This window comes from Furipterus horrens, unplaced genomic scaffold, assembly GCF_987537825.1.
Source record: "Furipterus horrens unplaced genomic scaffold, mFurHor1.1.pri manual_scaffold_4, whole genome shotgun sequence".
In the NCBI taxonomy this organism is placed as follows: domain Eukaryota; kingdom Metazoa; phylum Chordata; class Mammalia; order Chiroptera; family Furipteridae; genus Furipterus; species Furipterus horrens.
The window spans coordinates 85,255,251-85,278,728 of record NW_028327174.1 but is presented as its reverse complement, the minus strand read 5'-3'; the positions used below and the strand labels follow the sequence as shown (position 1 = coordinate 85,278,728).

Here is a 23,478-nt window from a genome sequence, read left to right as displayed (position 1 = left end):
GGACCAAACCCACAACCTAGGTATGTGCCCTGATCAAGGACCGTACTATGTTCCAACCAACTGAGCCACATTAGCCAGAACATTTTTAAAGAAATTGACTTATACTTTTCAAATATATGAAAGACAAATGTCAAATTCATGAAAGACAAAACTGAGAATCTGTTCCAGATCAAAGATGACTTGGGACAACTAAATACAATGTGCTGAAAATAGCTAAAAAGGATACTACTGAGACAACTGACAGAATTTGAATACAGACTGTAGATCCAATAATATATCAACATTTAATTTCTTTTTTCTTTTATTTTTTTATATTTTAAAGTTTTATTTATTTTTGTTTTTCTCTTATGTTTTATTCTAAAAGTAACATATTTCACTTTGCATTATAAAGGTAGAATAACAGTAGTGAAAATTGTTGGGTAAGAAAAATCTATCAAGAATCCCACTACATCTGACATAAGGCCTTACTGCAAGATTATGTCCTAAGCAGTTTTCTCCATCATGGCTCTTATTCTTTAAAGTCCATTAGAACCACCAAGAAAACTTGGTTAAAGTTTAGATTCCTGGGGTCTAGCCTCAAATGTTCTCATTCAGCAGAACTAGGATTGGAGGCCTAGATATTTCTGGTAGAATCATCTTTGAGAAATATCCTTGTGGTATCATGTACATTCCTGTCCTATTTCATGGAAAAATTTCACTTACAAGTCCCTTTCCTAGTTACTACACAGGCTTCACACTATAATTTGGCCTCTACAGGGCTTGCATAGGTCTTAATAGCCACTGTGACAATATGGGTGGTATTCTCCTAATCAACCCAGCTAAGACTCTTTCTGTGGTTGTGTTGATCTCAGAAAAAGTGTGTAGGAATACAACATTCAGTCAGGGGGATACACAGTCAGATATCTCTGGTGAGATCTTTAAATGGAATTTGTTTAAGCTATCCAGGCAGGTCTGGGTATAAAGAAGTCAAGTGGAGATCTAGAATGGAGAAGCAGACCCACAATCTGAATGGGCTCAATCCCAGAATCTGAGCTGGTCAAAGCCAAAAGTCTGGAGCAGAAGAGTTAAGACTGCAGAAATTCCAGAAGCTGATGGTTGAAACAACATTTAACTTCTTGATGTTGAAAACTGTATTATAGTTTTTCAAGACATTCTATAATAACCAGATATCAAAATTCTTAACCACAGGAAAACCTACAGGGAAGTATTCAGAGGTAAATAGGTATAATATATGCAAATGTTCTCAAATGGTTCAGGAAGAATGTGTTTAAATATATACATAAATGTATATTAATACAAACATGTCGGGGGGAATAAATAGGACAAAATGTTAATATTGGTGAATCTTGGTAAAGGGCATAGGAAAATTCTTTGAACTACTCTTGCAGTATTTCTGTAAGTTTAAAATTATATCAAAATAAAAAGATACAAAAAAGAAAGATTACTACAAAATTATAAATCAATGATAAGGATTCATACTGATAATTTAATACAGCCTCATTTAACATGACTCCATTCTAAACGATCAAATGTATTTGATAAAAAAAAGAAACACATTATTTTAAAAGGTCTACTTGCTATTCATCTGTCCATTCTAAAAGAAAAACCATTTCTTAAAAGCCATCAACATAATGTAGAATGAAGCAAAAGTGGGTTTACAGTGGTTCATATGGATAATAACACAATAATTAATAAATAGTAACACAAGAATAAACTGTTTCACATACTCCCAACTGTAACCTACTTTTGCTCCACCCTGTATATATTAACAAAGTTAAATTTGATCATTAGTCCCTCTTCAAGGTACAAAGCTAAATAATTATTTGATTCTCCCCCACTGATTGAACAAATATCCAAGTAATTGCCACTATTATGTAAGAAGTGGAATTTTTCAAACTAATTTTCTTAATTCACCCTGAAAATATGGCTTAGTTTAACACCACTGCCATGCTCCTGCTCCTACACGTAAAGCTAATTAATTCACTTAATTAAGGACTCACTCACCTGTGGGGGAATAAATGGTGATAAAAAAAATACTATAATAAAAAATGTAAAAAAAATAAATAAATAATCCAAGTCATTACATTCTACAAGGAGAAAACGATTCAGCTCCTTGATAAAAATGTACTTCCTATCTTTCTCCTTTTCCTGTCTTAGAATTATTGTTCTTCCTTTCGGGAGCAGAGATCCAACATCCAGCCAAGTTTTCCATTTAGTCAACCTTCTTCTACAAAATTGTAAATGTAATTTTAAATCCCCTAAGTAGTCCACTGCCCTGTGTATTATAAAATAGAATTATTCCACTTCTAAAAACACTTATTTTTTTTCCACGTTTTACAAACCACAGAGGCAATGTACTTTCAGCCATAATTGTCATCTATTTAGTTGTTAAAGGATATAATTTGGAGGAAGGAAGTTCCAGCTCAAGACCTGATTGGCGAGCGCGAGGTAGCGCTGAAACACTGAGGACATCTGAGCACTGAGGTTTTCCCGCCTGCTGAACTCCTGTAGAACTTCCACTGTCAACACAAAGATCTGACGAAGGTCTTCTTCCTGCATTAAATAAGTCACAAGTATTTTTCTGTCAAAAGCTTATAAAAAATGAATTCCTTTTTAGAACCATAGAAGAAAAAAAATTTAATATTTTCAATGGAAAATACTATTTCTTTGGAAACATTTTCCATTTTCAGGCCTCCTCATAATTTTCATCACAGTGAGCTTTCAAGTGACACGGGTTTGAACACATTTACTGTGACATGAATGCTACTCTGTGGAGAGGCAAGTCTGACAACTAGACAGAGCTGGAGGGGTCAATTGCTCTAGTGCAGAACCCTCGGATTTAAGCCCGTGCCTTCACATAACTTTAATTCAGAGCCAAACAATACACACAGGACAAACAGCCCACACCATCTGCCATAACATTTTAAATACACAGCCCTTGTGGGCATTCTGCCAAGCCTATTTTTAAGGCCAACAAAGTCTCACCAACTGAAGCACTGGTATCTAAACACTGTTAAAACAAAATAAATACACTAAGAATATAGCAGTATTTTCTTTTAGTTTTGTTTAAAGACTAGCATTAAACAAGTACCCTTAAATTGTCATGTATGTTCACCAAACCTATCACTATTATATCTTATGAAATCATAACACAAACCTTCAGGTGCAGGCTGTCATTCAATTCAACCAGATGAAATTAATGTTCACATTGCATTGGGAACAAATTGTATAAAAAGTGAACAATCTGATCATTAAAACAAAAGAACAAAAATGCAAATACCTGAAAAATTCTTTTGCAGTTACCATGGAATTCCATACTCAGTCCAATGTTGCTAGTTTTACTTGAACTTGAGAATTCACTCAATAGTGCAGTCAGAATAGAACAGGCCAGAGTTTGCTATAATTATTGGATGAGAAATAATTGAGAGGCATTATTTTTCTAATGCTTTGTTCAAACATAATGAAACATCTTCTGTGTCTAGATCTTCCAATCAGAAAATCAAATGGACAGTATAATGATTGGCTCTGCTTTCTAAATGGCCTAGTAATTGTTGTTAGTTCTTCCTCAATTACAGTTACCAAAATCCATCTAAGACTTGAACTCAGGTCATACTTGTAACTCCATCATGGAATGCAAGTGACATTTCAGGATAATCAATGTTTAATGCATTATCTCATTTAGTTCACACAACAATCCACATCCCATTTTACTTTTGAGATTCAAGACATAAAAAGTGAAGGCCAGCTGAGATTGAGCTCAGGTCTGTCTATGCTCAGATGAAGGTAAAATTAATTTCCAAATAGACGGAAAGTGAAAAGTTTATTGTCTCCACAATATTAACCAGGTGCCTAGTATCTATCAACTCATCATTTTTATTCACAGACCATTTAGAGTCAAGGTGTCATGGATGGAGAGGATATAAATTATTTTGGCACATTTCCAGGGGTTAAATAGAAATATGCTCACTACCTCTAAACAATCAAAGATTAAAGTCAAGATGATACTATTTATGCAAGCTTATACAACAGCTGAATCAGTCATCCCACCCACCAACTGCCACATCTTTGATCAGAAATGCTTCTAATGTCGGTACCTTAACCTTACAGATGCTTATCTTGGCAAATCTTAGCAAACATAAATAAAGCCAAATTCCCAAAGATTGCCATGAGTTGGTATTTGTTGAAGCTGAATGATGGTTATATATTATTTTGTCTATTTTTGCATATGTCTGAAATTTTCCTCTAAAAATGTAAAATAATTAAATTCTTATTTGCCTCAATCTCAACCAAAATAAGCATGATATATAACTGATGTTTATAGATGGCACACTACATTACAGAAGTTTCCACACCAGGAAGCCCAAACAACAGAAAATACACAGAAATTTCCCAATAATCTGGGGGAAAGACCAAACTGCCCTCAACAAGGATCAAGTACTCTAAATACACCTGGGTTATCTTAAACACAAACACACACACACACACACACACACACTGACTCATTTCATTTTACCATTTAAAGGAATCTTAGAAACTCATTGAGTACAATCCCTTTATTTTTTTAATTAACAAAAATGTAGTTAAAAATGAGTTGCTGACTTCCGGCCAAGATGGAGTCTTAGACAGACACGCTTGGTCTCCCTCTACAACTAGAAAGGAATACAACTACCTCAAAACAAAAGATAACCAGAAATTCCAGAAAATAAAATTACATGGAAGCCCAACGTAAGACATTATAATCAAGCGTGCTCATCGGACAGGTAGGAGGGGCGAAATCGGAACCAGAACAGAAAGGTCGGGCGGTGCTGTTTGTGGTAGCAGCAGGGATAGCGGTGGGGGGGCGGGGACCAATCCCAGTTGCAGTTGAGTCTCAGCATCTCATGACCCCAACGCTGGGAAAGGCAGCCGCCCTACTGCCTCGGATAACGGCCCAGGGGGCAGGAGGACGGATCCCAGTCTCCCAGTGGAGAATAACAGCAGGAATCCATCTTGGATCCCCACCCCCACACAAAGCGCCACAGCACAGCGAAAAAGGTTGCGGACCACCACCGGTCACCAGGTAGTGACCAGTACACGGGGCTCTGCCCCCTACAGCCTGTCCAGGAAGCAAAGCAAAACACAAATCTGTCAAAATGAAGGAGACAACGATTGAAATCCCGGTGACGCAGCTCACCAGGCAGCAGATGAGGAACCTGACAGACGAACAAATAGGAAACCTTTGAGAGCCTCAGTTCAGAGCTATAGTTATAAGGTGGCTTACAGAATTAACAAAAGATTTGGAACAAGACAGGGAAGGAATGAAAGCCACTCATGCTAAAACGAATGAATACACATACGAGACAAGTGGTGAGGAAATAAAATCTAGAGATCAAATCAACAAACTGGAACACAGGGAAGGAACAAACAGTCCACCAGTGCAGAAAGGGGAAACAAAAAGTGAGGAATATGAGGAAAGGCTCAGAAACCTCTGGGACAACTATAAGAGACTGAACATTCGGATTATAGGATTGCCAGAGGGCAAGGAAGAACTAGAAATTGAAAAATTATGTGAAAAATAATGAAACAGAACTTCCCGAACTTGGGGAAGGAAATAGACTTACAGGTCCAGGAAGCACAGAAAGTTCCAGAAAAACTGGACCTAGGGAGAAACACTCCAAGACACATTATAATCAAATTGTCAAAAATTAAAGATAAAGAGAGAATCTTAAAAGCAGCAAGAGAAAAGAAAAGAATCATGTACAAAAGGGTCCCAATTAGACTATCAGCTAATTTTTCAAGGGAGACCCTGCAGGCAAGAAGGGACTGACAAGAAATATTCAAAGGAATGAAAAGCAAAAACCTACAGCGACGAATACTCTATCCAGCGAAATTGTCATTCAGAATAGAAGGGCAGAGAAAGTGCTTCCAGGACAAAATAAAACTGAAGGAGTTCATTAGATCCAAACCACTATTATAAGAGATGTTAAAGGGACTGGTTTAGAAGAAGGAGGATCAAAACTATGAACATTAAAATGAAAACTGTATCACAACAACCAACAACAGAAGCTAGGGAATCGAAACAAAGGCAAACTAAATATGCAACAAGAGTGGAAAAAGAACTATAGGTATGAGGAACATACTGGGGGGAGGTCAGCAGGGAGGGGGAAGCGGGAGAGGGAGGGAGATGGTACAGGAATTAAGAAGCATAGTAGGAGGGAGTAGAGTAGACAGGAAGATGTTCAGAAGAACTATATGCACAACCAATGGTCATTGACTAAAAGGGGGGGATAACTGGAGGGAGGGGGGCCACCAGGTGGAGGGGAGCAGAGGGAAGGGAAATTGGGACTTTAATAGCAAAATCAATAAAACATTTTTTAAAAAAGTTTCTCTTAAAATGGTATATTAATGATTATAGTGCCACCAATCAAAACTTCACAGATACATTTAAATAACATTGGGATCAACTATGAACATAGTTTTTAAATACAGCTAGGCTTTGGTGAGGAGAATAGGTATTAAATTTAAGTTAATGAAATTCAAAGGGAAAAGTTAACTCATAAGGATAGAACACAATGTATTACAAGCTCTTATGGTTCTTAAAATAATTTTTAGTATCCCATAATTTTATGTCTCTTAGCTTCAGCTTTCCTCCTGTACTTTCTATATATCGAATTGAATAGAACATTACGAACCCAGAGTACTCATTAAACACAAACTTATTCTTACAAAGTCTATAATAGTTTTGCGCAAGTAATTTCCAACTTGCCACAAATTGCTTTTTAGTACCAAACTATTCACCATAAAACAGGATTTTTTTTTAACCATAATCATATTCAGATTTTCAGTAACACAACTATACTGACTGAAATGTGTACTGCCCTGGGCAGGTAGTTCAGTTGGTTACAACTTTGTCCCTATATGTCAAGGTTGCCAGTTAAGTTTCAGTCATGGCACATACAACAAGCAACCAATGAACGAACAAATAAGTGTAAAAACAAATCCATGTTTTACTGGCTCTCACTCAAGTCAAGAAATTTAAAGAACCCTGAGTGGAATGGCTCAGTTGGTTGGAGTGTTCTCCTGTAAACCAAGAGGCCATGGATTCAATTCCTGGTCAGGGCACATATCTAAGGTTGTGGAATCAATCCCTGGTGGGGTCTCATACAAGAGGTAACCAATCCATGTTTTCCTCTCACACTGATGTTTCTTTCTTTTTCCTCCCTCCCTTCCTTTCTGTCTCTCTCTCTCTCTCTCTCTCTCTCTCTCTCTCTCTCTCTCTCTCTCCTTCTCTTTCTTTCTCTCCCCCCTCCCCCCACCCTCTTCCCCTATCTCTCAAATCAATCAGCATGTCCTAGGGTGAGGGAAGGACGGAAGAAGGGAGGAAGAGAGGGAGGGAGGGAGAGAGGGAAAGAGGGAGGGAGGAAGGGAGGGAGGGAGGGAGATGTCGTCGGCAGCCGTCTGTCTCGAGAGACGATGGTGTAGCTTCTTAAGAGTCTATCTGCACCGCCGAGAATGGCTGTGCAGTCCAACTCGGGAGTGACACGGTGTCTGTCTCTTCCCGTGTTGAATCGACATCTTGCGATGACGCTGGAGTGTCCTCTCCAGTGAAGCTGAAGCTACAGAGCCTGGGCAGGGTGATATGGAGGGTCTGCTGTTGCCCATGCAGCAGACCCCCCCTCTCTTCGCAGCTGAAGGGTCCAAGGGAAAGACGGAGTCAATACAGCTTGGCTTCAGGTGCGCTGCAGGAGTTGCCGGTGTTGACTACAACGTCGAACCACCTTAGGGACTCCGGCTCCGGATTTTCTGTCGGGGTTTACTCCCTTAGCCTTTCCCCTGAAGAGGTATGCCGCAAGGCAGCGGAGGTTTTTTGGAGTCAGAGTTTTCCTTCTCTGATGTGCCCTGACTGGAAGATCGAACCAGCGACACTTAGCTCGCAGGCCGACGCTCAATCCACTGAGCCAAACCAGCCAGGTATCATAGTGCTTATATTCAAGTCACTCTTATTTTATTTAATAATGATCCCAAAGGACAAGAGAAGTGACCCTGGCAATTCAATTATGCCAAAAAAAAGCTGTAAAATGCTTCCTTTAAGTGAAAAGGTGAGTACCGTACAGTAAGATCTTTTGAGAGGGGGGAAGAGAGAGACCACACTTGCCTAAGTTTTATTATATTATATTGTTACAATTGTTCTCTTGAGTTATTTAATTAGTCTCTTATTGTGCCTAACTTATAAACTAAACTTTATTATAGATATGCACATACAGAAAAGAAATAGTATGAATAGGGTTCAGTATTACCAGCAGTTTCAGGAATCTTGGAAAGAATGTATTCTCTAAAGATCAGGGGGACTATGGTAGCATGTTCTCCACACTCGTTATTCTCCTTACCTCAAATATGGTAATGAGGTGAAACACTATTATTTTACTCTTGTTCCTGAGCAGTCACACCACCAGGACCTCTGAGGTTTTATTAAAAAAAGATTTTATTTATTTCTTTTTAGAGAGAGGGGAAGGGAGGGAGAAAAAAGGGAGAGAAACATCAATGTGTGGTTGCTTCCTAAGTGTCCCCAACTGGGGACCTGGCCTGCAGCCCACGTGTGTGCCCTAAATGGGAATCAAACTGGTGACCTTTTGGTTTGCAGGCCAGCACTCAATCCACTGAGCCACATCAGCAAGTATCGGAGGACCTCTGTGTTGTAATGGAAGTGTTCTCTCTAAGTCTCTGGGGGAGGGACCCTGTGGTCCTTGTGCCAGAGCAAAGAAGAACTCAAGCTTGTTAGTGAGTGGAAATCAGAACAAAGTGCTATTTAAGATTTCTCTTCATCATATCTTGCATCCTTGCAACCTTGAAAAATATCAGGTGTGACTATTGATCTTACTGCTGTTTTTAATCTTAGAAAATATATGACAAGGGGGATGACAAGTGTCGTAAATCCTCATCTCAGTCCTCCTCAAGGAAGGATGGACTCCTGTATAGAGAGTAGAGATTTCTTCCATTTATTTTTATATTTTAATGTTGCTGAATTGTAAAGCAAATAGCATTCAGTGCATAACTCTTAGTGTTCCAGTTCATGAATGTCTAACACAGTCTACCTTCTATTCATTTTCTTCTGAGAGCATCCTTCAGGGGAAATATCTTCCCATCTCTCCATCTCCCAAGTTCTTCTTCCCACTATGCCTCCCAGTTTAATTCTTGTTCCCCAGTTTCTCTTCATCTGAGGTTTTAGAGACTCTTAGGTTCTTCAATGTTCATTTTCACTACACTTTCCCCAAATATGAAGGCTGTATATAATAAATGACTCCTCAGTCAAGGAATCATCTTCAAATTAAACATAGCCTGGAAGGCTCACAACCCTTTTACCCCAGGCAGTTTCATCACAGTAGAATCTTTTCAGCAACAATCACATATCCACACCTTCCAGAACTTTCTAAGTATAACACAGGTAATACAGTCAATAATATTGTAACTGTGCACAGTGCCACATGGGTGCTAGACTTACTGGGTGATCACTTTGTTAAGTTACAGAAATGTCTAATCATTATGTTGTACACCTGAAACTAATATAATACTGTTATGTCAACTTAATTTAAATTTTTTAATTAAAAGAAATAAAAAGGTTTTTATATTAAACTGTATATGTGACTATTCTACATTAGTTTTTGGATCTAAATTTAGTGCTGTGAAAATGTATACAACTAAAAATAAAATTTTTTTTCTATTTATTTTTCCTTCCACAAAATACTGATTAAATTCATATGGCATTGAGATTTTTAGGATTCGATGTGCAATATTAGCTTAAATCTATTAAAACAAATCCTAATAAGGCAAACAAAAATATAAAATTATTTCAAAATGTTAGCAAATCTGAATTATTTAGTGGATGATATGAGTAAGTGAGAACCACATAAACCTATCTTCCTCTTAATAAGTTTTGTTCAGATCTCAAAGAAATAAGCAGTTAATATGGCTAATTAAACAGTCATTCATATGTTCTGAGTAGGGACTTTAGCATGCAGAATAAACATGTGAATTGTTTGTATTGTTGACTAACTTTTCTGTTAAGGATCTTTCAGGAGACCATCAATAAATCATCTATGTTTATGCAAAACACACTGCTAAAGAGAATGGCACCATTTTTGTTTAAATTTTTTGAAGTATAATAAACAAAGTAAAATGCTGCACAGCTGGATTAATTTTTATATGTGTTTGCCCCCATGCAACCACCACTTAGAAAAAAATAGAGTAGTTCCAGCCAAAGATTACTTGTGCCCCCTCCCATTCACAACACTTACCTACCCCACCACTGTCGTAATTTCTATCACCATAAATTAGTTTTGGCTCATCTTTAATTTCATATAAACAGAATCACAGTGCAGACCCCCTCGTGTCTAGCTTTTGTCACTTAGCATGTCTCTTGAGAATCATTAATGTTGACTGCATCAGTATGCTTTTTTCTCTCTGCTATGTTGTATTCCACTGGAAAACATGCCCATTCTCTTGTTGATTGACATTTGGGTTATTTCCAATGTGAGTTAATATGCTACAAATACCTGTGTACAAGTCTCTTGGTAGACATAGGCACTCATTTCTCTTGCATTTCTCTTGGATATATATGGAGGAATGAAACCTATACTGCTGGGCCATACTGAAAGCATACGGTTACCTATGGTAGCTACTGATGGTTGAGTGGTTAAACTACAATTCATGAGAACTATTTACAAGTGTGTAGTGATACCTAATAGTGATTTTAATTCGCATTTCCCTGATGACTAATGATGTTGAGCATAGCTTATCAACCATCTAAACAATCTCTTAATGCCTGTTCGTGTCTTCTGAATGGGCAGTGTCACTGAGAGCAATTTTTATGTGTTGTCATTTTCTTCCCCAGGTAAATAGACACCTTTAGTCATAACAGATGAAAAAAAATCATAAAATAGTTTCCAAGTAGGCTAAGTTTAGGAATTAAGAAATAAACCATACTAACATAAGTTGTTATATATTAAAGGTAAGTCATCATCCATAAGTATTAAAGACCAAATTGTTTTCTTGCACATCTGTCCCAAATTATTCAATGTTTATTCAGTTTATTTTTCCTAAAATTACTATCGTATAGTTTTTTTTTAAATGAAATTCCACGTCTGAATTCGAAACATGCATGCTTAAACATGTATATCCACTAAATGTCAATTATACCTCAATAAAGCAGGGGAGGGCAAGGGCGAGAACAAACCCAGGGATATCCAATCTCACTTATTTTATCTGCTATGTCTTTGATATCTTTTAATATTCCAATTACATAGTTACCAAACAAGACTAAAGTCAGCTATTTCACCTTAGAAGTGGAAACAGGTGATAAAAGTCTTTTGGCACAAAAAATCAAGTTCTCCCCCTATATATTGTATACACCATAATCTTTCAACTATCTATGGAGAGATCAGAAGTGGTAGGATTGCTGACTTAACTGAGCAAAAATGAAAGTCAGTGGAAGACTTTAGTCTGGAGCTCCATTTGTTTTTAAGAGAGGGGCAGTTATCATTCTGGCTGTTGAGAAGAGACAGAAGCGGGGGGTGGGGGTGAACTATTGTAATGATTCAGGTAAGAGGTAACCTGACTTGGACCAAGGTGGCAATAGTTATGCTACTGCTAAGATTTTGGAAGTTTCACCACTGGGATTTGCAGACAGCGTACAGAGTGCCTGAGAAAGAAGGACTTGAGAGTAGTATCATAAATATTACACTATACTGCTAATCCTCAAAGATGCCAAGAGAACAGAAATTCCTGGAGAATAATTAATGACTGAGTGTTGATTGTATATTAAATCAGCAAAGCACTCTGCACATATGAATAGGATATTTCTCCCTATTCATAGAGGAATTGAACACATCACAATGCATATAAGACTCATTTCCAAATGTGTTCACTCATTTTCAGTATTTAATTATCATTTAAATTAAATCTCATTACAATAAAGTTACTCTCAAAGTAGGTGCATTATAATGACAATAGCTAGGAAGCAAACTAAAATGTAATCCTAAAAGAGAAAAAGGGACAGTTCCTTCTCAAGTGGAAAAAGGGGGGAGGGAGGGAGAAGGAGAGGGAGGAGGGACGGAGATGGAGGGAGGGACGGGGATGGAGGAACGGATGGAGATGGGGGGTGGGGGAAGGAAGAGATGGAGGGGGAGAGAGAGAGAGAGAGAGAGAAAGAGAGAGAGAGACACTAAAGCATCCAATCGGACCATGTGAGGTGGTCACAAGGGTTTTCCTATCCTGTAGAAAAAGGGTCTCCTGTGCTTGCTCTAGACTTGTAGATCTTAATGATTAGCCCTAGTGCATTACCTCTGAACCCACTGATTAGTAGCATCAAGTACTGCCTCTATGCCCCACTTCACAGCCAGGGCTAGATATTATTTCTGTACTGGATACAATGACTGATAAGAGGGCCGAAAACAAAGCTTTTCTAAATAATTTAGAGTGGTAAATTTCAATGAAATCTGATCAAAGTTCACTGACTGATAAATCTACTGAAGTTTACAGGACTTAAACTACTATAAATGCCATTAGTACATGTTCAAGACTTATAAGTGAAGCAAATTATACAAGATCAAAAAGAATTAAGTGAACAGCTGTTCAGTTATCAAATGTAGCAGACATTTTTAAGAGAACTTACTTCATGTAAATGTTCCCCAAAGATTTATTTCTAAGGCACTGAACTATCTGATGTTGTAATATAAATAACCTGAATCTACTAAAATACACAGGCTTCACATGATCAAGTGGCACCAGAAGCAAGGCTCTTTGATTTATATTTTCTCAGCCATCCTTGGTTGGTGTCAAAAATGCTGTGGCAACATGACTACCACTAAGCAGCCATCCTAAATTGAAATTCTCAGTCCCAGCAAGTTAGAAACCAAATAATACAATTTATTAGAACTACATCCCAAGTAAATTCTAAATAAAAACACTGCTGGACTCTTCCCAAAGTCCAGTACAAGAACCCCACTGATTAGACAAAGAAGTCAGGAAATCTGGGTCACAACAGTCCAGAAGTTACCACTTCAGGTACCTGAAGGCAACTCACCTCTGTCTTGGCCTCACTCTTCACATCTACAAGATGGGTTACCACTCTCTGCCCTGCCTAACTCACGTGATTGCCCTAAGGTTCAAACTAAATCATGCGGGTAAAAGTACCATGTAAAGTGCAACAGGTTACCATATTATAAATAATCACCTAGCTCTGACCAGTGTAGCTGAGTTGGTTAGGCATTGTCCTGCAAAGCAAAAGGTCGCTGGTTTAATGCCCGATGAGGGCACATGTCTAGACTGCAGGTTTGGTCCCTGGTTGGAGCGCATACAAGAATCAATCCATCAATGTTTCTCACATCGAAGTTTCTCTCCTTCTCTTTCTCCCTCCCTTCTACTCTCTCTAAAAGTGAATAAATAAATAAATAAATAAAAATTTTAACCACCTATTTTGACTCTTCTGGTCCTAATCCTTAATTATCTACATTCCACCAAATTAAAAACACAACATAAATAACACAGGGGAACAATTTTTAACATAATTCCTGTTGAGTTCGATTTTTCAGCTGTTTTAGACTTAAATAGGCATGCTGATTTCAAAACTGCAGTTAGTTTTCTTATATCACGTCAAGTTTTTTCTGTACAGCTTATCTTAATGCAACCACTCTAGGCTGGATGGAGCCTGCATCGAGGGAAGCACTAGTGCTCTTCTATTGGCTGAGAGCAAACCTCCCTCAAGTGGGGAGGGGTGGGGGACAACCTTAGAGACCAGCGACAGGTTCATACTTGTCTAGGCTATTCAGTTACACATGAGACAGTGTGGTGAGAGGTTGTGTGCCCCTCTATATAGTGAATCGAATTCCAAAGTGCAGTCTGAGTTCTTGTCTGTATACAAGGAGTTAGCAGAATTTATTTATTTACATACGTACTATTTCTTTTCATTCAGATCATGTCTGCCTCTGCCATTTCTTGTTTTAAGTGCCTAAACAACCCTGATTCGTTATATCTGTGGCAGTTTCATCATTCCCAGTCAAAGGACAACATTGGTGCATTTGTCAGGTAAGCTTATTTTGCATATTTTAAAGTAAAACTGCTGATCAAGATACATCTTGGGCCTCTCACAAGGTGTGCAAGCAGTGTGTCAAGAGTTTACACATGTGGACGAAGGGAACACGAGATAAAATGCCATCATTTGGTATACCTATGGTTTGGCGAGAGCCCAGAGATCATTCAAGTGACTCTTACTTTTGTATACTGAAAACGTCAGGATATAACAAGAAAAACAAATGCAAAATAGAGTATCCTAGTCTACCATCAGCTATAAGCCCAGTGCCTCATTCAGTTGAAATCCCAGTGCCAGTTTTCATTCAACTATCCTCTATTGAAAAACAGGAGTATGCCGAAGAACTAAGTGACAGCAATGATGAAGATTTTGAAACTAAAGATGACTCAGTTTGTAAGGGATTTGATCAGCATGAGTTGCATGATTTGGCACGAGATTTGGGACTATCCAAAGAGGCTTCAGAGCTCCTAGCATCAAGACTGCACGAGAAAAACTTGCTTGAAAAAGGAGCGAAGGTATCCTATTTTCAATCAAGAGAAAGTGCATTTCTGCAGTACTTTCGAAGTGATGGTGGCTTTGTGTATTGCCATAACATAGATGGTTTAATGGAGGAATTGGGAATTCCAATCTATAAGACAAATGAATGGTGACTGCTCATTGATAGCTCCAAGTGGAACTTAAAGTGTGTCCTCCTCCACAATATCAGTTTATTGGGCGCAGTCCCAATTGGCCAGTTTGTTTTCGTAAAGAATGTGGAGACATAAGGAGAGTCACTGATCTGTTGCAATATCACAAGCACAATTGGATCATCTATGTTGACCTTAAAATGGTCTGCTTCCTTCTTGATCAGCAACATGGATACACCAAGTATCCCTGTTTTCTGTGTATGTGGGACAGCAGAGCTTGTTAGAAGCATTGGGTGGAGTCGAATTGGCCTCCAAGATCTGGCCTCAAACCTGCTGATTCAAACATTCTACATGAGCCACTTGCTGACAGAAAGAACATTATATTCCCACCTCTGCACATAAAACTGGGTCTCAAGAAGCAATTTGTTAAAGCTTTGCCAACTGAAGGAGACCGTTTCAAGTATCTCATTTTGGCATTTCCTAGCCTGTTATTTGAAAAGATAAAATACCTTAATATGTATATTTGATAGCAGAACTTTACTGCTTGTATACAATTTGACTTACAGTAACAATATATAGCCTTAATATGAATAAAATAACTCTAAATAAAGTCTATTCAAATAATTTTTTCTTCATTTCCCTTTGTATGTACATTTTGTGTGATTTTTGGGACAAAGGGAGGGTATCCTGTATCTTAAAAAGTTGACGTGATAAGAGAAAAACTGGGGTAATTTTTGGATTCAGATGCCAAAAGTTAGTCAAAAATAAGGGTCAGATATAACTCAACGAAAATTGTGTTCCCCAGTGTAATCAAATAAGGGAAACAGTAACTAGAGTATCACTAATGTAAAATAGTAATGCTCAGTAAATGTTACCTGAATTAATGAGTCACCTTTAGCTTTACAACGAAGACTATATTAACATAAAGGGAAAGTGGAAAATGAATACATGATGTATTCTCTATATTTTTAGCTGTTGATAAATTTCAAAATGAAAATTTAAATATGTAGAACAAGCAAAAGAAATTCAATGAGACCTCAAGGTTATAATAGTCTAATCTGTTCCCTTTTATTGAAGTAGTGAAAATCTACAACTAAGTAACTGTTGTCTTCACATTAACGTCTTACAGCAGCATTCTTATTACTAGTAAAATCCATTAAATTCATGATAGTGAAAAAATGTCCTAAGAGTTAGCTTGCCTTACTCACCAGGTTACTACTGTAAGCACAAGCTACTCAAACACTTAACTCCGGCTGACAAAATACACTACTCTTGTTCAGAAAGAGGACTGTCTCTTAAAATAGCCTGGCTCTTACCCTGGCAACTTTTTTTTACCTAGAATAAACTTTATGAAATGTTGCCGTCCATATAGACTTCCCAGCTGCTCCTCTAAGCAAACATCAATGAGACTTGTTATAAAAGACATTAAACTAGTATCACACCCCGGGTATAGCACTGGTGTGCACAAATGAGTTTCTCACCCACTTCCCTCTTACATGGCAAAGAGAAAGAAAGGAGACTTCAGTGCTAAATTAAACATTAAAAGTGATTTAATGTATGTCTACTTTCAAAGGAAATAAAACAAACATGAAATATATTTAAAAATTTGCTTACATGTTAATTTCAAATAAAAAATTTAGCTGCTTTCCTTAGGAAGTTAAAGTCTCCTTATCTGTCCCTCTCAAATTAGTAGACAGTAGAACTGACCCTTGCAAACTATGGTGTAGTAACCTCAACAACCTTCATAGCCAGAGAAGGAAAACAGCCTGTGCAAAGAGACAAGCATGAAACAATCTATTATTTAATAACTGTACTCATATAATTACTCTAAGACTACATCATGATACATGGAAAACTGTACTGTACTGTCTGTAAATTATAATCTCCTACCCTGGCTGGTGTGGCTCCATGCCTTGAGCTGTGGCCTATGAACCGAAAGGTCACCGTTTAATTCCCAATCAGGGCATATGCCTGGGTTGTGGGCCAGGTCCCCAGCTGCGGGTGTGCGAGAGGCAACTGATTGATGTTTTTCTGGCATATCAATCCCTTACCCGCCTCTCTAAAAATAAAATCTTTAAAAAAATAATAATAATAAATACAATCTCCTTAGGATATGTTTAATGAATTAGACGCTCTACTATAAAACTATCTGTAGACAATCAAGAATATAACATTTTTTTTTTATTTTTTGGTTTTTCAATTAGAGTTGTCCCATTTTTTCGCCATTGCTCCCCCAGACCCAGAACACCCCTTCTCCCACAATCATATCCCTCCCCGTTGTCCATATCAATGAGTCATTTATACACGTTCCTTGACTAAACCCTCCCTTACTTATCCTCCTTCTCTCCCTCCCTCCTCCCCGCTATTGGCTGCTATTCTGCTCCTTGTACTATTTAGTTCATTGGTTTATGTTGTACTTTAGTCTCCTGTAATAGGTGATATAATATGGTATTTTTCTTTCTTTGCCTGGCTTATTTCACTAAGCATAACTCTCTCTAGTTCCATCCATGTAGTCGCAAATGGCAGGAGTTCCTTCTTTCTTTCTGCTGCATAGTACTCCATTGTGTAGATGTACCACAGTTTTTTGATCCACTCATCTACAGATGGGCACTTAGGCTGTTTCCAGCACTTAGCTATTGTAAAGAGTGCTGCTATGAACATAGGGGTGCATAAGTTCCTTTGAATCAGGGTTTTAGGATTTTTCGGGTAGAATCCTAGCAGTGGAATTGTTGGTTCAAAAGGCAGTTCCATTTTTAGTTTTTTGAGGTAATTCCATACTGTTTTCCATAGTGGCTGAACCAGTCTGCATTCTCACCAACAGTGCACTAGGGTTCCCGTTTCTCCACATCCTCGCCAGCACTTGTTTGTTGACTTACTGATGATGGCCATTCTGACAGGTGTAAAGTGGTATCTCATTGAGGTTTTTATTTGCATCTCTCTGATGGCTAGTGATGTTGAGCATTTTTTCATGTGTCTATGGACCTTCTGTATGTTCTCTTTGGAGAAGGGTTTATTCAGGTCTTTTGTCTGTTTTTTAATTGGGTTGTCTGTTGTTTTGATGTTAAGTCGTATAAGCTCTTTATATATTTTGGAGATCAGTACCTTGTCTGAGATATCATTTGCAAATATGTTTTCCCATATGGTTGGTTTCCTTTTCATCTTGCTGATGTTTTCTTTTGCTGAGCAGAAACTTTTTAGTTTGATATAGTCCCATTTATTTTTTCCTTTATTTCTCTTGCCTTAGGAGATGTATCCATGAAGATATTGTTACGTGAGATATCTGAAATTTTCTTGCCTATGTTTTCCTCTAGGACTTTTATGGTGCCATGGCTTATATTTAAGTCTTTGATTCATCTTGAGTTTATTCTCGTGTGTGGTATAAGTTGGTGGTCTAGTTTCATTTTTCTGCACATCCCCGTCCAGTTCTCCCAGCACCATTTGCTGAAGAGGCTCTTCTCACTCCATTTTATCTTCTGTTCTCCTTTATCAAATATTAGTTAACCGTATAGTCCTGGATTTATTTCTGGACTCTATTCTGTTCTACTGATCTATATGTCTGTTCTTATGCCAGTACCAGACTGTTTTGATCGCAGTGGTTTTGTAGTATAGTTTGATGTCTGGTATTGTGATTCCCCTGCAGTATTCTTCTGTCTCAAGATTGCTTTGGCTATTCGGGGTCTTTTTTGGTTCCATATATGAGTTTTTGAAGTATTTGTTCTAGGTCTGTGAAATATGTCATTGGTATTTTAATAGGGATTGCATTGAATCTGTAAGTTGCTTTGGGTATTATGGCCATTTTGATGATGTTTATTCTTCCCATCCAAGAACATGGTATTTGCTTACATTTATTTGTATCTTCCTTAATTGCTTTCTTTAATGTTATGTAATTTTCAGAGTACAGGTCTTTTATCTCTTTGTTTAAGTTTAGTCCTAGGTACTTTTATTTTTCTTGTTGCTATAGTAAATGGTATTTTCTTTTTTGTTTCTGTCTCTGGTATTTTATTGTTCGTGTACAGAAATGCCTTAGATTTCTGTATATTTATTTTGTACCCTGCTATTTTGTCAAATTTACTTACTATATCGAGTAGTTTTTTGTAGAGTTTATACGGTTTTCTATGTATACTATTATGTCATCTGCATATAATGATAGTTTTCCTTTTTATTTACCAACTTGGATACCTTTTATTTCTTTTTCTTGTCTGACTGCTGTGGCTGAGACTTCCAACACTATGTTGAATAGGAGTGGAGAGAGTGGACATCCTTATCTTGTTCCTGATTTCAAGGGGAATGCTTTCAGTTTTTGTCTGTTAAGTATGATGTTGCTCCACGTTTCTCGTGTATAGCCTTAATTATGTTAAGGTATGCTCCCTCGACTGTGGGCAGGACTTCCGGCCAAGATGGAGGCTTAGACGGACACGCTAGGTCTCCCTCTACAACTAGAGAGGAATACAACTACCTCAAAACAAAGGATAACTAGAAATTCCAGAAAATAAAACTACACGGAAGTCCAACATATGAAGTTATAAACCAGCGGTGCCACTTGGGCAGGTAAGAGTTAAAGAGGGCAGTGCTGTTTGCGGTCGCACCCGGCGGGCGGCGAGGAATCCCAGCTGCGCAAGCCCCTGGCGGTGCGCGACCCCGGCGAGGAGTCCCGGCTGCGCAAGCCCCTGGCGGTGCGCGACCCCGGCGAGGAGTCCCGGCTGCGCAAGCCCCTGGTGGTGCGCGACTCCGGCGCTGGGGAGAGCGGCCGCCGCATCGCCTTGAACAGTGAGGCCCAGGGGGGCGGGAGGACGGATCCCGGTCTCCTAGCTGAATAACTGTGTGAATCCATCTTGGACCCCCGCCCCCACAGAAAGCACCACAGGGCTGCGAAATAGGTCGCGGACAGGCAGGCGCCGGTCGCTGATTTGTGACGCCAAACGGCGCCCGCCGGTCGCTGGGTCATTACGAGTACACAGGCACTGCCCCCGACAGCCGGCCCAAGAAAACAAAACACATCTGTCAAAATGAGGCAGACAACTATAGAAATACCGGTGACACAACTCACCAGACAGCAGATAGAGAACCTGACAGATGAACAGATAAGAAACCTGTCAGAGGCTCAGTTCTGGGCCATTGTTAACAGATGGCTTACAGAATTCACAAAAGAGCAGGAAAAAGATATGAAAGAAGCGAAAAACTTTCATAACGAAAGGAACAAAACCGCATACGAGACAGAAGGAAAGGAAATAAAATCCAGAGTTCATTTCAACAAACTGGAATATGGAGAAGGAACAAGCAGTCAACCAATGCAGCGAGAGGAAATAGGAAGCAACAATGAGAGGATCAGAAACCTCTGGGACAGCTATAAAAGGCCCAACATAAGAATCATTGGTTTGCCAGAGAATGAGGAAGATGAACTAGAACTTGAAAAATTGAGTGAAAATATAATAAAGGAGAACTTCCCAGACTTGGGGAAGGGAATAGACTTGCAGGTCCAGGAAGCAAGGAGAGTTCCCAAGAGACTGGACCCAGGGAGAACCACTCCAAGACACATTATAATCAAAATGTCAAAAATTAAAGATAAAGAGAGAATCTTAAAAGCAGCAAGAGAGAAGAAAAGAATTATGTACAAAGGGGTCCCAATTAGACTATCAGCTGACTTCTCAAGGGAGACCCTACAGGCAAGAAGGGACTGGCAAGAAATATTCAAAGTAATGAAAATCCAAAACCTACAACTACGAATACTCTATCCAGCGAAATTGTCATTCAGAATAGAAGGACAGAGAAAGTGTTTCCAGGACAAAATAAAACTGAAAGAGTTCATTAGATCCAAACCACTGTTATATGAGATGTTAAAGGGACTGGTTTAAAAAAACAGAAGCTAGGGAGATGAAACAAAGGCAAACTAAATAGGCAACGAGAGTGGAAAAGGAACTGTGGGTATGGGAAACATATTGGGGGGAGGTCAACAGGGAGGGGAAATGGGGAAAGGGAGGGAGATGATATAGGAATTGGGGATCAAGGTAGGAGGGAATGGAATAGACGGAGAGAGGTTGGGAGGAACTGTATGCACAACTAATGGACATAATCTAAAAGGGGGGGACAACTGGAGGGAGGGGGGCCACCGGGTGGAGGGGAGCAGAGGGAAGGGAAATTGGCACAAATGTAATATTTTAATCAATAAAACACATTAAATCTGAAAAAAAAAAAAAAAAAGGTATGCTCCCTCTATTCCCATTTTGCTGAGTGTTTTCCTCATGAATGGGTGTTGTACTTTATCAAATGCTTTTCTGCATCTATTGATATGATCATGTTGTTTTTCTTTCATTTTGTTTAGCTGATGTATTATATTTATTGATTTGTGAATATTAAACCATCCTTGCATCCCTGGGATGAATCCCACTTGATCATGGTGTATGATCATTTTAATGTGTTGATGGATCCTGTTTGCCAATATTTTGTTGAGGGTTTTAGCGTCTATGTTCATCATTGATAATGGCATGTAGTTTTCTTTCTTTGTTGTGTCTTGATCTGGTTTTGGAATTAGGGTAATACTGGCTTCATAGAAAAAGTTTGGGATTTTTCCCTCTTCTTGGATTTTTTGGAATAGTTTGAGGGGGGTAGGAGTTAGTTCTTCCCTGAATGTTTTATAAATTTCACCTGTGAAGCCATCCGGTCCAGGGCTTTTGTGTGCTGGGAGATTTTTGATTACTGTTTCACAATTTCCTTGTTATTAGACTGTTGAGACTTTCTAGTTCTTCTTGGTTCAGTTTTGGAAGGTTATGTTTCCAGAAATTTGTCCATTTCTTCTAGTTGTCAAGTTTCTTGCCATACAGTTGTTTGTAGTAATTTCTTACAATCCTTTGTATTTCTGTGGTATCAGTCGTGATTTCTCCTTTTTCATTTCTGATTTTCTTTATTTGGGTCTTCTATCTTTTTTTCTTGATGAGCCTGGCTGAAGGTTTGTCGATTTCGTTTATTTTTTCAAAGAAACATCTCCCAGTTTTGTTGATCTTCTGAATTGTTTGTTTGGTCTCTATGTCATTTAATTCTGCTCTGATATTGATGATTTCCTTCCTTCTTCTTGCCCTAGGCTTTGTTTGTTGTTGTTGTTGTTCCAGTTCTTGTAGCTTTAGGGTAGGATTTTTTATTTGAGATTCTTATCTCCTTTTCAGATATGCCTGTATTGCTATGAACTTGCCTCTTAGGACTGCTTTTGCTGTGTCCCATAGGTTTTGGGCTGTTTTGCGTTCATTATCATTAGTTTCCAGAAATTTCTTGATTTCTTCTTTGATGTCATTGTTAACCCATTCATTATTTAATATAACGTTATTCATTCTCCATGAGTTTGGATGTCTTTAATTTTTTTCTCTGAGGTTGATTTTTAGTTTCAAGGCATTGTGGTCTGAAAAGATGTTTGATAGGATTCCAATTTTCTTGAATTTGTTGAGGCTCTTTTTGTGTCCTACCACATGGTTTATCTTTGAAAATGTCCCATGTGCATTTTAAAAGAATGTATATTTTTCCTTTTTTGAGGTGAGAAGTTCTATATATATCAGTTAAGTCCATGTGGGTTAGTGTGTTGTTCAATGCCTGTATATCCTTGGTGTTTCTTTGCTTCGAATATCTGTCTACTGTTGATAATGCAGTGTTAAGGTCCCCTACTATGAGTGTGTTGCTTGTTAATATCCTTCTTGTGGTCTCTAGTATTTTCTTTATGTATTTGGGAGCTCCTATGTTGGGTGCATATATGTTTATCAGTGTTATATCTTCTTGATGGACTGTTTCCTTAAGTATTATGAAATGTCCTTCTTTGTCTCTTTTTATTGCCCTTGCTTTGAAATCCGTTTTGTCTGATATGAGTACTGCTACCCTACCTTTTTTTTCATGTCCGTTTGCTTGGAATACTTTTTTATATCCCTTTACTTTCAGTCTATGTAAATCTTTTGTTTTCAGGTGTGCTTCTTGTAGACAGCAAATATGTGGGTTCTGTTTTCGTATCCATTCCGTTACCCTTGCCTTCTAATTAGAGCATTTAATCCATTCACATTTAAGGTTATTATTGACATGTGTTTATTCATTTCCCTTTGTACCTGTGTTCCTCGCCTCTTTTTTTCCTTCTTTTTCTTAAAACATTCCCTTTAGCATCTCTTGCAATGCTGGTTTGGTGGAGATGTCTTCTTTTAGTCTTCCTTTGTCTGAGAAACTCCTTATTTCACCTTCCATTTTGAATGAAAGCCTTGCTGGGTAGAGTATTATTCTTGGTTGTAGGCCTTTTTTTTTCATTGCTTGAAATATTTTTGACCATTCCCTTCTGGCTTGTAGTGTTTCTGTTGAGAAATAGGTCAATAGCCTTATCGGAGCTCCCTTGTATGTTATTTGCTGTTTTTCTCTTGCTGCTTTTAGGATTCTCTCTTTGTCTTGGAATGTTGCCATTTTAATTATGATGTGCCTTGGGGTAGGCCTTTTGGGGTTCCTCTTAATTGGGACTCTCTGTGCTTCCTGAACTTCCATGACTTTTTCTCTCATCAGGTTAGGAAAATTTTCTGTCATTACTTCTCCTATCAGCTACTTTATTCCTCTTCTTCTTCTCCCTCTTTTATTCCAATGATTCGGATATTATTTTCTCTCATGTTATCCTGTAATTCCCTTAGATATTCTTCATATTTTTTCAATATTTTTTCATTTTGTTGTATTGTCTGGGAATTTTTTTCTACATTGTCCCCTAACTCACTGATCCTCTCCTCTCCTTCCTTTAGCCTGCTTTTGATTGATTCTACTGTGTTTTTCAGTTCAGAGATTGTATTC

General features: G+C 38.2%; 1 protein-coding gene across 4 annotated transcripts in view; it reads right to left on the bottom strand.

Annotated features, from left to right (window-relative positions):
- The window catches only part of XPO4 (exportin 4), a 126,653-nt gene that overhangs the window by 58,149 nt on the left and 45,026 nt on the right, over window positions 1-23,478 (bottom strand). For all 4 annotated transcript variants that reach the window (XM_090273687.1, XM_090273684.1, XM_090273686.1 and 1 more), the window contains 2 exons: window positions 3,281-3,397; window positions 2,400-2,553 (listed from right to left, as the gene is read on the bottom strand). In XM_090273687.1, coding sequence (XP_090129813.1) covers window positions 2,400-2,553; window positions 3,281-3,397 — 271 coding nt within the window. The remainder of the gene's footprint in view (window positions 1-2,399; window positions 2,554-3,280; window positions 3,398-23,478) is intronic.